Raw genomic sequence first — 13,070 nt, 5'->3', positions numbered from 1 at the left:
AGAGAGAGAGACAGAATCCAAAGCAGGCTCCAGCCTCTGAGCTGTCAGCACAGAGCCCGGCGCGGGGCTCAAACTCTTGAACTGCAAGATCATGACATGAGCCGAAGTCGGATGCGTAACTGACTGAGCCGCCCAGGTGCGCCAGGACACCAGTTTTTATACCCTACAGTGTGTGGCCTTTCACCCAAGTCTGGAATTGATGACAAAACTCGGGAACTCCAGGATGCATCTCCTTAGCTTGGCTGTGGTGGTGCCTATGGTTAAGCAAGCAGCTGAGAGTCTAGGCCACCGAATGATGGCATCGAGGGAATTTGAGGAGATGAATAGGATGTATCTACCGCAGTAACATAACCTACATGCACTCAGGATTGTTTAAAAAAAATTTTTTTTAATGTTTATTTATTTTTGAGAGAGAGAGAGAGAGTGCAAGTGTGAGCAGGGAAGGGGCAGAGAGAAAGGGAGACCCAAAATCTGAAGCACACTCCAGGCTCTGAGCCATCAGCACGGAACCCAACTCGGGACTGAACCTCATGAGCTGTGAGATCATGACCTGAGTTGAAGTCAGATGCTTAACCGATGGAGCCGCCCAGGCGCCCCAGGATTTTTTTAAAGTTGATATCCCCTAGCGGCGCCTGGGTGGCACCATCAGCTAAGCATCTGACTTGGGCTCAGGTCATGATCTCATGGTTTGTGAGATCAAGCCTCGCACTGGGCTCTGCGCTGACAGTGCGGAGCCTGCTTGGGATTCTCTGTCTCCCCCTCTCTCTCTGCCCCTCCCCCACTTGCACGCACGCTCCCTCTCACTCTCGACTGGTGCCTCTCTCTCTCAAAATAAATAAGTAAACTTAAAAAAAAAAAAGATTGAGATCCCCTAACTGTAAGGTAAAGAAGTTTTAGAAAAGGACAATAATGACAGTAAGATAATAATGCATTTCAATATGGAGATGCTGGGGTACAACTCCACTAAAAGATAAAAGTAGTTGACTATTTTTGCCTAGATTCAGTGTGAATGAGGCACATCCAAGTAGCCAGGTGTTCTGTGTTGATGATTCTAGTCCCATGTACGTATGCACTTGGCTAAGGGTGAGTTGTTTTTATAAAACATTTTATAAAATACCCTGAACCAAACAAAAACACAGTCTTCCTTCCATGTGCATGGTAGCTGCACACCTAGAAAATTCAGAATATATTGAACCAGTCAAAAAGTGTTCTTGTATGTAAAATGTAGTCAGGGTCTAGGCTCAGATAATTATGTTTTTCACCTACATGAACATCTCAGAGGACAAAACAATTCCACTGGATGTGGGGACTGTCATCACCTGGCAGGAAGTCTACCAGCCACCGTTCTTGTTCAGTAAATACTGTGTCCCCCCATCCCCCACCCCCGCATCGTTGTGATGACAAAACCACACCAGCACAGATTTCCAAAATGCCCTGGCAGGTGCCACTCTTCCTGAGAAACACTTTAAAAAAAAGGATGGACTGTATATCTATGTATCTGTGGTTTTATCTACATTTTGCAGAACTTGCATTTAGCCATTTTGTCCACGTTAGCACTTAGAGACAGATCAGTCTTCTAATACATCAGTGTGCCAAGATTTATTTAGCTTATTCATTGACCTTTTTAGCTTCTTGTTCCAAACATGCTGCAAAGATGATCCTTCTATGTTAGTCTACTTACATCTCTAGAATAAATCTTAAAATCAAAAGGTATGTGTATTTTAAAATTTTTATAGATTTTGCCAAATGCCTTCCAAATTACTGCCAAATGTACACCTACTAATGGGCTTATAAATACCCGTTTTCCCATCACTCTCCACCACTAGGTTATTATGGAGAGTTTTAATCTTGGCCAATTGATTCTTTAGGGATAAAAACAAGGCATTTAAGTGTCCTATTTAAAGCCATTTTCAGATAATTTTATATTGCCTAGCAACCCCCCAGCCTTGATTTGTCTTTTTACTATATATAGGACATTCATGTGGAAAAGAGATCAGACTTCAGTGTTTTCTAGGGTATAACAGATTCATGACTGAAAGTCAGGCGGATCTAAGTTTTGGCTCTAAAAATGAAAGGACTTTCCAACAACTCTAGTCATCCAGCAGTGGAATGACCTGCCTCAGGAGAGCGGGAGCCCCCATCCCATAGCTGAACACTTCCAATTTCAGGCAGAATGAACACTGCAAGGGATGTTCAGGAAGAGTCACCTGAGTTTAGTGGATTATGCACGGTTGGTGTTTCCCAAAATGTAGCACTTGGACCAGTAGTGTATATGGTATGACTTCAGGTGGTACAAACTTTTTAAAGAATTTAATTGGTGTGTATTCATTTTTATATGTATATACTATGTTGCTATATTTCTAGCAAATATACCCTAAGATACACTAAGGTGGTGGTGTTAAAATTATAAACTTTTGGCAATAATGTGCTTGATGACCTCTAAATTCTCTTCAAAAGTGAGATTCTACAGTTTAAATGTAATCTCAATACTACTAAATTTTCAAATAGTAAAAAGACTTCCCAGCCATAGACTAAGGCATTATAAGCAATTAAAAACAAACCAAGTTGCAGTACTACATAAGATTTGAGTATTTGGAGCTTGGTATACAGGTCAAATCCCATGTATTTTTAGTTTAAAATAAGAGCCAAGATCCCTAAGCTCCAGATGAAGACCCATCCTGAAATTATACACAAAACCCCCACACACCAAACTTTCTAGTGGCATCTCCGTTACCCATTAGCACCTTCCAAGGCCAGTCTTGGAGGAAGAGAATAGTGGGATGTGTCTTCACATTCCGTCCGTGGCTATCATGAAACCACCAACCAGTCCACCATATTCAGAGGTGAATATTTATTTAATTCATATGTAAAGTTTACATGATATCCATGGTGCTATAAACATAGGCACATTTTTTTTTTAACTCAAGGTACATTCAAATATTACCCCCTCATCCCAGCCCACTCCCCTCAAGATGGACTAATATTTGTAAAACAAGGGCCCGAAAGGCCCTGCTCATTAATTGTAGGAGAATGCATTTTTCAGCATTTTAATTCCATAAATTGATAGAATTAAACGCCTCCACGTGGATGTTTTTAAGACGTTTATGATTTTTTTCTTCTACTTAGTTCAAGTCAGGAAAGAGATTGCTTTCTATATTCCTGTTGGCCTTCTTCAAATCCCTGGGATGCTTAGGGATCACCTAACCACATCTACCAGCAAAATGGGTAGCTTCCCAGTAAGTACAGTTAAAACATCAGTCATTTGTATTGATTTACCCTTAAAGGGACAAATGTGAATTTAATAATTCATTGATTCAAATAAGAAACGGACCGAGCACAAAGCAGATTGGACAAAAACAAATTCCCCAAAATGACGCAGTGACTGTATCCAGACATAGGACTTTGTGTCTTTCACAACATCCATAACACACATCAAGACAAGATTAAAATCTACAGTATAAAATCATTGTAATTTGCTGAATTCAGAACGAGGAAAAATGAGTACTTGAAATTGATTCATCATAGCCACTCAGATATGATACACTTTAACTGTGAAGGAAAAAAAAATGATTCGTATACACAATTCTCTTAGTAAAATTGTCTATTTCTTGCTAATAACACATTTTTATTCAGAAAATGCATAAATTTATTCAAATGTATATTTTCTAAAATATAAATATTTAAATTAAGTTTTTGTAAATGCAGAGAATGTAGTTTGTTGACCCCCACCCAGATATTAATCAGTCTAAAACTTAATGTGATGAAGAAATATTTGTAATTATCATTTTAATTTGTCTATAAATATATAATAGGATCTTTGCAATTTAATTATGAGCAATTAACTCATACTTCATGTAGTCATGAGCACCTTAGATTACATTGTTGAACTATTGGCATTAATGTATGTATTTCAATGTTATTTACAATGCATAAGTATAATTCTCTTGTATAACAACATTCCAGTGACTTCGAAAATATGTCGTGAAAGAGTTCGGTATAATTTACAAATGCATCAAAGCTTTCCTGTAGTATTCAGGGTGGGACTTCACTCCTCAGCATTTTAAAATAAGAAACCAAAAAGAAAGAAAAGAAAAGAAGAGAAGAAAGAAAAAAGAAAAATCAGTGTCCTAAAGCTGTTTCCAAAGTGTTTTTTGTTTTGTTTTGTTTTGTTTTATTTTGTTTTTTTTAAACACCAGTTTCAACAAGATGCCCTGACAGAAAGGAGTTCTAGAAATGTTTGAATAGTACACGGGTCCCCCCTTGAAGAATCTCAGTGTATACATTAAAGCCCTTGAGGGGGCCCACAATCATGAAATCTGTTTAACATTTCTTACCTTGGTGTTTAACACACTTTAACACACAAACCTCTTATTCTCCCCCAACAAAACACGTCTGTCGACGCCCTTTGGAACTAGGGTTACATGACAGACACTTTGGGAAACACAAATCTAAAACCAGGTTTGTAACTCAATAAACATCTGGTGGGCAAAATTACATTCCTTTAAGACCGTTTCACTTTTAAAAGCTCTTTGCATAGGTATTTGCTAAAAGTTCTGCAAAAACGCATAGGTCCAATCCAGAACATTTCTTTATGTACATTACAGGGGGAAGAAGGGTTACAAATGCTTACGGAACCTCTAGAGCTAATTTTTAAGGTTTGAGGAAAGGGACTCCAAAATCAAATGATACTGGGGTCTTTCTACTGAATTTGTATTGAAAGGTAAAAATAAAGGCATTAAATCAGAAATATGCTCTATGTTGTCTGAAAATATTCTTGTAGAAAAATATCAGGTCATTATATTATTTCCCTGGAATTCCTAAGAGCTGCGGATGCTGTCAACAGATTTGATTACCACTCTGGGTGTATGCGTAAAGCCCATCATCGTCCAGAATTATATGCGCTGCTCTATGATTGGTTCGAAAATGCATGCATACGAGCACAGGCAGGCACAAGGGTCAATAAATTGCTCAGTATTTCCACTGAAAACCACGAAATGGGGATAATTAGTTAATCTCATGTGAGCTGTTTTATATAGATGTATGTATGTTATATATATAGGAGATATACGTATGTTTATGTATATCTCAAATGACAATCTTTTAAAAAAATACCCATAATTTGCTTTCTATAAGTAAAGCTATCCGTCTTGGCTCTAAGATAACACACCTTGGTGTGAGTGCAGTCTCCAGATTAATCATCTTTCAAGCACACAACTCTTCTGCAAAGCTCTGCACTATAAACAGTCTACTTTGGCTCAGATTCCACCAGCTCAGAGCTCAGATCAGTATCTGACGCTTTATTTAATTCCTGCTCGGCATATGCTAATGAGAATACTTCAGACTCATTGTACATCACTGAAAGATAATTCATTAAGAAAAAAATTACAGCTGCTTCATACTTAAGTAAAAGGTGGGTTTCCAATTTGAAGCACTTCTCTTTCCTTACCAGCAAAAGTCAACTCAATTAGAAGTAGGCAATCAATCACACTAAAACAAGGGATCATTGTTATCGGGGGTGGGGGAGGTCAATGTGTCCATTTCTCATCTGGTCAGCCCTTGCTTACCTGGGTGAACCAGTTGCCTAGACACTGGTATGATTAAGATCTGCACACGCTGTTCTAATGTTCATGTACTTGATTGTCGTGATTTCAAAGCTATGCTTATGTATTCCCATTCGCCCTCACTTCTTTACCCTTCTACTGTTCTAAAAAGCCATTTTTCTCCTGATATTCCTTGCGGTATTTTCTTGGGGCACCCCCTTGTAGTTGGTGAAGCTGATGGAGAAGTCTGGGGCAGCTGAGGACTCGGGGATCTAAAGCTGACTGCGGCAGACCTGCTATGCTACATCTCCCCGCTCGCCGAGCAGCCGATCTGACGTCCCACAGTAGCCCTCCTTCTATCCAAGGCAAGCCATCCCCCTGCTCAGGCCACCAAGCCCAGTCTTGTGATCTTCGCTGACAGGAAGGAGTGAATGATGAACACGATCGGCTTGGGGCAGGAGTGAAGGTCCAGTTGCTGAAATTTAAAAAGAAGAGAGCGTGAGAGATTTTCAATCAATGCTTGATACAGAATAGCGATTTGCACATCAAATGGATCTGAGCACTTCCTGCTTTTAAATGGGAACTGAATCAATTATGGCTGTAAATCCTTGCCCCCCCACCCCCTCAGTGAGATTTAAAAGCTAACTCTTTGAACTTATTCTTTACATCTCATATATCTTTTTTTTTCTGAAATAGGTTCTGTGAAATTTATATATACCAGTAGCATCCATATTGATGTTGCCTTTCTTGACTGTCTAAACCATTTATTTTTGGTATCACAATAGTGATATTATTTATGTTGGATTAGGTCCAGCTTGGAGGAGCACTAAATTTCACATCTGAAGATTAAATTTGAGTCCTGGTTTTAACACTTTTTTTTTCCTTTTAACACTTTTTAGATATATAATCTGGGACAAGTCACTTGAAATTTTTCTTAGTCTTACCTAATTTACAGGGTAAATAGAGTATTAAATGAGATACTGTATGTGAAATCCAGAATACAGGGGCAACTGGGTGGCTCACTTGGTTAAACATCTGTCTGACTCTTAGTTTCGGCTCAAGTCGTGATCTCATGGTTTATGGGTTCGAGCCCCGCATGGGGCTCTGCGCTGACAGTGTGGAGCCTGCTTGGGATTCTCTCTCTCTCCCTCTCTCTCTGCCTTTCCCCTGAGCTGTCTGTCTCTCTCTCAAAATAAATAACAGAAAAAGAGAATTCGGAATGCAGAAGCCCTAGGGCTAAGCAGCTGTGTCCCCAGGGTCCTGTGCTCTTGAATTGTAAGCATGTGGGTCACATGTCTGTTAAGTCCCCTGCTCCGTGTGTGCCTACATGTGTCTCCACCCATGACCAGAGCATAAGAGTCAGGTTGAATTTTTATCACTGGACCTAATTCGGGAAAACTGGAGGTGTTTCCAATTCTGTTCTGATGATGACACTACTGGGGAATCAACAACCGGAATGTATAATAGTATCTAGCGAAGTTAGGGTTGTATTTGTCACGAACCAGGCACCGTGCTAAACATGAACTAGGCACTGTGCTAAATATTAGCTCTACACCGTCTTATGTAATTCCTACAAAATCCCATGAGGTAGTTATTGCTATTATCTCCATGTTTTATATGGGAAACTAAGACTTAAAGAAGTTCTGAAACTTTCTGAGCTCACGGATCTTACAGGGAAGGGTACATACGGACTCAGATGCAGGCTTCTCTGATGCCAGAGTCGGGGGGTAACCACAGGATTCTGTTTTCACTAAGACAGAATGCAACTTTTGGAAGTAATCTTAACGATTACCCACTTCAGCCACTGTATTTTATGGACAGAGAGACTCAGATCCAAAGAAATACAAGGACTTGCCCAAGACAACTGGTGACTTAGTTACAGACTCAGAACATGGGTGTCTTGACCCTCAACTCCATCTCAATAGCACATCTCTGCTCCCTTCCCTGGAAAAGGAGAGGAAAGGCTGGGTGGTGCCTGCCTCCTGGGGTTGCTGACTTGACCTGGGGGAGCTATGTGTGAACTTGCACTCACCAGCTGAATGGACTGGCAGCAAAAACTCAGTCCTTCCTAAATCTCCCGAGTCAGGTTATAATCACAGGCTTCAGGAAGGCTGAAATTTAGACCTAAGTGATTTTCCTCATGGGCAAAAATAGCCTTGATTTTTCAAGCCAAGGAAGCAAGAGACTTTTTTTTTTTTTTTTTTTTTTTTTTTTAGGGAGCGGTCCCCTTTAGGAAAAAGCACGCAGTTGAGTGATTGGTAAGAGCAGCAACTGAACTACAAGTATTCTTAGCGAAAGGGACTTTCTAGTCACTTATTTCCAAACTGGTGCTTCAGGCTGAACCTACTGACTGAAACACACAAATCCTATAAAATCCTGTGGATCCATTTTAAAGGTTAGGGACATGACTGGCTGGAAACTGTTCTCAGAAAGTGAGTTCAGATGAGCAGCCAGGCATAGGGTGTTGGGTTCCTCACGGCCGCAGGTGATACCCACAGTGAGAAGTGCTGGGTTATGTGGGGCCGGTGGTGTCTCGGGACCCGGAACAGCAGTGCTCGTGACTTTGAAATGAAGGCCTTATGCTAACAGCTTAAACGAGGTCCTATGTCTTCCGGAGAATGTCAAGAACTATACTTGCTTTCTAGAAAGAACATGCAAATTCCCACCCTTTCATAGAACTGAAGAAGTACACTGTTATTGTTGTAACAGGCAGTAATGATCACAGCAAATTGTGAATTTCAATACACTGGCTGTTTGCATTGATCTACGTCTAAAAGTTACTCTGACAAATTTGCTAATTTTGTTAGACATTATTTGCCATTAGCCCGAAACTTCTGGGCTCTTGTCTGGCTCTCCCTCCATGCAGGTATTGACCACATTTCTTTGTTCCCCACCATCCCTTCTACTCTGCCCCTCGTCCAGACCCTCTGCCTCTGTGCTGTGCTCCTTGTAGACCTCCCGGATGGCGGGCATTGCGCATGTCACGCCCCCGCACCCCCCACACCAGCACGGATGCCCAGGTTAGATTAGACGCTTGAGACTTTTTAAGGATGAATGGTGCATTTTGAAGCTGGTGGGACCCCATTTAATGAGAATTTAATGCTGACTTTGTAAACGATTCTTTGATTCAAATATTGATTTGCTAGTGGGAAATGAGACAAAAGTTAGGAACTTTGAGATACTTGGATCTAATCATAGTTTTTCTAGGATCAAACAAGACATGAGCCTGCAGGTACTTTGTAAATAGTCAACCGCTAAATAAACATAAGGCAGCGTTACGTTTGCAAGCCATCACAGATGTGCCGCCCAGCAAAACATGAAATCGCACTGTCTACAGAAATACACTTACGATCTCTCCATCTTTGCCTCCAAAATCCAAATACAGCATCCTGATTCCATCATCTGAAGACATTTTCAGCTTCTCATAGGGAGACTGCAAGATGGTCTTGGGAAAGGCACCCTCCTGTGGTTCCGTGGTAATAGAAAATCCATTCTCGTAATGTATGGTCAGGCAGCACGCCTGGTTTTTGTAGGTGCAGGCTGAGGGGGAGACAGGAGACACAGCGGTGTGAGAAGCGAGGTCGGTCCATTTTCCCAGGCACTTAACTTACAAGTCTCCTCAATCCCAGGGCCAGCCACACATTTCTCAAGTTGAAAAATCAATCACTGCTCATGAAAATATTCTCCTTGGATGGATTTTGATAATGTATCTTAACTTGCCCCATGAACCCAAGGGAAAGAAGCTGAAAGAATTCCTTTTGCTGGGATTTGCTGACTTTTATCTGGGCTCTCACCCTTCTCTGACCCTCTGATAGCACACACGTGGACAGTATACTTGCCTGCCACTGGCCTTGTCCAAAGCCGGAAAAAACCTGACATTTGATGTAGGGTAAGCTACCTCTGATTGGCCATCATCAACATCACCACACACACACACACACACACACACACACACACACACACACATGCCCCAATGCCATGTGTCTACCAGCTGGTGAAAGAAACAAGCTTTCCTCCGTGACATTACCAAAGTTAGCACACCTAAGAGGTCAAGAGCAAGTAGCCTAAAAACCACCTCATTTCTAATTTTTAAAAAGTCCAACAAAGCTCATTTTTTAAACAGAAATGAGGGTTTTAAATGTTTTCTCTGATGATCTGATGATCTTGGGTCCTAGAAAAGCTGTGTAGTAGGATAGATACCAGATGTGGTATCTTCCGTGGTGAATGCTGTTTCCTCTCTGCCCAGTGTGGCATTCAGGAGCCCCAGGGAGTGTTCACAAGGTGCTGTGTGATCCAAAGGAACAAAATTAAAATCCCTTGATGACAACAGGTGCCAGCTTTTGTGCGTGGTCCTCACTGTGTTTAGGAAAAGTGACCAGCACTCTAAGCTTATGAGCGGGATGCAGCCTTGCCCCAGAATCCTACTTCCTGTTTAGGAAGACTTGTGAATGTTTACACCCCTGATCAAAGAGTTCTGAAAAAGGTTATTAAGTATCAGATTGGATTTTTTTTGCTTCACAGAACACCACAATTGACAGACCCTGACAAGTAAATTGGCTCAGCCCTTCATACACATCTGAAAGCTCTTTAGGGAAACCAGGATATTTTCTTTGCTGGGGATGGGGATTGGGAAGAGGAAGAGGATGGGCATTATGATTGCCCTATATCAACATTAGCTCAGCTTGGCTTTATAAACCAAACTGAATTTCACCTTACCACAAACTTCTGAAGCAGGACCTTAGCTTAATACTATAGGTGAAAAAAAGTGACGCCCAGACAGGTGAAATGTGTCCCAATTTAGGTGGTTTAGAATTCAAAATTCAAGTTCTTTCCACTCCATGCCACGTCTCTTTCTCCTTCTCTGGAAGTCAGGATATAGAGGGACGTGGAGAGGGACCTTGGCAAAGAGGCAGAGTAATGACTGTATGGTCAGGGGGCCTTTAGAGTTTGGGGGAAGACACAGGGGACTCACAGAATGAGGCGGCTTTTAATTGAAGCTCTGCTTAAAACCCATACCCCTCCTTCTGACTTCCCACAGGCATCTTTCAATTTGTAACTAAGAGCTGATATTTCCCAAAGGTGTACTACAATCTCTAATAGATTTCTGAGTCCTAGGCAGAGCCCCTCAGTAAATCTCATACTCTCAGAAGGTCCGTAGGCCTCTAGCACCCCCACAGTCCTAGGATAACCAAAGACAGTGGCATGGGTGTAGTTATGGCTTCCCATCTTGAATCCTTGTTTTTGACACTCTTTACTTCTATTACCTGCAAAATAGGTGGGCAAATGAGCTTTAAACATGCTTTTCTTCTTCCTTCCTCTATATTTGAACTTAAAAGCTATGCCATCAGATATTCCGAATTAACTGATTGTGGTTACTTTCAATTCTAGTTGACCTCAAATGGTATCCGTGGCCTTCATATAATGGAATTGGTTATCTCAAGATGTTCTCAATCCACACAGGGTAAACCGAACACATTAGCAAGTTAATTGAAGCTCTGATTAAAACATAAGCCCCGTTCCCCTACTCCCTGCAGGCATCTTTCAATTTGTAACTGGGTTGCACCTTTGATCATTTCCGTAATTTCTCCTCTCCCACCACCCGGCTAGCTCCATCCACACAATTCATTGTTTATTTCCTTTGGCTGGTCTACCACCAGCCTCATTATTTTCCTGTCCAAGTAGAGTTCAACTTATTGAGAAAGATTTTACAAAATCTGTGGAATGCAAACTAAACCAAATCCCTTTGGCTATCTCCGTTCTTTCCTAGAACACTCCTGAATTTATTGCAAGAAGCATGGATCTTTCCGGTATTTACACATATAACTTAAGTTTAGTTTTCAGGTTTTCCAAATCTCAGCTCCAAAACTCTAGTTTTTCTTGCCATACAGATTCAGCATAAAAAAAAGTTTCAGCAACGCTCCAGAAAGGTGTCCAACAATGATGGAAAATAGTCGGGGCACCCAACAGTTTCAGGGTAACTACTAAAAGACACGGATTTTGTTGGTGTTGCTGCAGTGGAAATTCTAAAAAACATCTGTTTTTTCACGTTTGCATGAGTAGAGGAAATGTGGAGAAACCGTACTACACATCTGAAAGATGTGTGTCCCATCTTTCAGAATATTCCTGAGTCCCGGGGGAAGCTGCTGCCTAGCGCGGTAGTGCTCCCAAAGTGGTCCAGGGCCCAGCAGCATCAGCACCACCTGCTATTTATTAGGTGCAGATTCTCAGGCCCCATCCCCAAGCTGCTGACTCAGAATCTCTGGGGGTAGAGGTCAGCAATCAGGCTTCTGAGAATAAAACAACAACAACAACAAAAACTTTTATTTCTGTTCTTTTTAGTGTGGCTAAAGTTTGGAAATGCTGTACCTAGGATGTCTTGTGGGCAATCCTGTTCCCCTAGAGCAAAGCTGTACAGTAGGACTTTCAGCCGTGATGGAAAGGTTCTAGATCTGCACTGTCCAACGTGGTAGCCATTAGGCACATATAGTGACTGAGCCCTGGAAATGTGGCTGGTGTGACTGAGGGAGTAATTTAATTTTAATTCAATAATACTGGGGCGCCTGGGTGGCGCAGTCGGTTAAGTGTCCGACTTCAGCCAGGTCACGATCTCGCGGTCCGGGAGTTCGAGCCCCGCGTCGGGCTCTGGGCTGATGGCTCGGAGCCTGGAGCCTGTTTCCGATTCTGTGTCTCCCTCTCTCTCTGCCCCTCCCCGGTTCATGCTCTGTCTCTCTCTGTCCCAAAAATAAATAAACGTTGAAAAAAAAATAATAATATTTAAATAGCCACATATGACCAGAAGCCAGCATACTGGACCACACAGGTCTGGAGAAGTCATTACAAGAGTAATGACTAATAACTCTGAGTGAGCACTTACTATGTGCCAAGCACTGTTCTAGGAGCTTTACATGGATTATTTCTCATAATTCTCGACAACAATCCTAGGAGGTAGGTACCGTTATTTTCTTCTTTTTACGGATAATGGAAACAAGCGAGGCAAGTAAGAGTAAGAGATTAGGAAAGAAACAGGACTGGAATTTGAATCCAGGCCTTTCTGACTTAAATCCCACACTGTGGCTACCACCTTATACTGGATGCTCAGAGACACAGAGAAATGAAGGAACAGGCAGGAAAACATGATAGAAAGGGGTGAACAGAGAAGCAGCCTTATGGGACTCAATGTTGGATTTCCTGGAAGACTGTTGTTGAGGATACTAGCCACTCTGTCACACATGCCCTTTTTATGAGTGACCGCAGGACACCTGGAAGAGAGGTTGGTCCTAGATCTCAGAGCTAGAAACAGTCTGCCTTACATCTCAGAATCAGGAACAACAGCATTATGGACACTGTTAACTGTACATTGTGCTGGCTGCTGAAAATCACTGGGCTAGTATGGAATCCACCTTAGCAAATGTACAAGATTTTACAGCACGTACTTTGTTCATTCATGTGATTTTAGATTCCTACTGCTTCCTAGTCTCTAATTTTATCTTTGCCCAGTAAAAAATTAGATTATCTATATCTGTATATTTA

At 41.6% G+C, this 13,070-nt stretch overlaps 1 protein-coding gene across 1 annotated transcript in view; it reads right to left on the bottom strand.

Moving 5' to 3' along the window:
- Positions 1-2,836: 2,836 nt before the first annotated feature.
- SNTB1 (syntrophin beta 1) overlaps positions 2,837-13,070 on the bottom strand; it is a 240,201-nt gene continuing 229,967 nt past the window's right edge. The window contains exons 6-7 of the mRNA XM_030303870.2: positions 8,890-9,080; positions 2,837-6,015 (exon numbers count right to left, since the gene is read on the bottom strand). Coding sequence (XP_030159730.1) covers positions 5,923-6,015; positions 8,890-9,080 — 284 coding nt within the window. The 3' untranslated portion in view covers positions 2,837-5,922. The remainder of the gene's footprint in view (positions 6,016-8,889; positions 9,081-13,070) is intronic.

The sequence above is a fragment of the Lynx canadensis genome, chromosome F2 (assembly GCF_007474595.2).
Source record: "Lynx canadensis isolate LIC74 chromosome F2, mLynCan4.pri.v2, whole genome shotgun sequence".
In the NCBI taxonomy this organism is placed as follows: Eukaryota; Metazoa; Chordata; class Mammalia; order Carnivora; family Felidae; genus Lynx; species Lynx canadensis.
The sequence above is the reverse complement of the archived record's forward strand: the minus strand, read 5'-3'. Positions and strand labels throughout refer to the sequence as shown.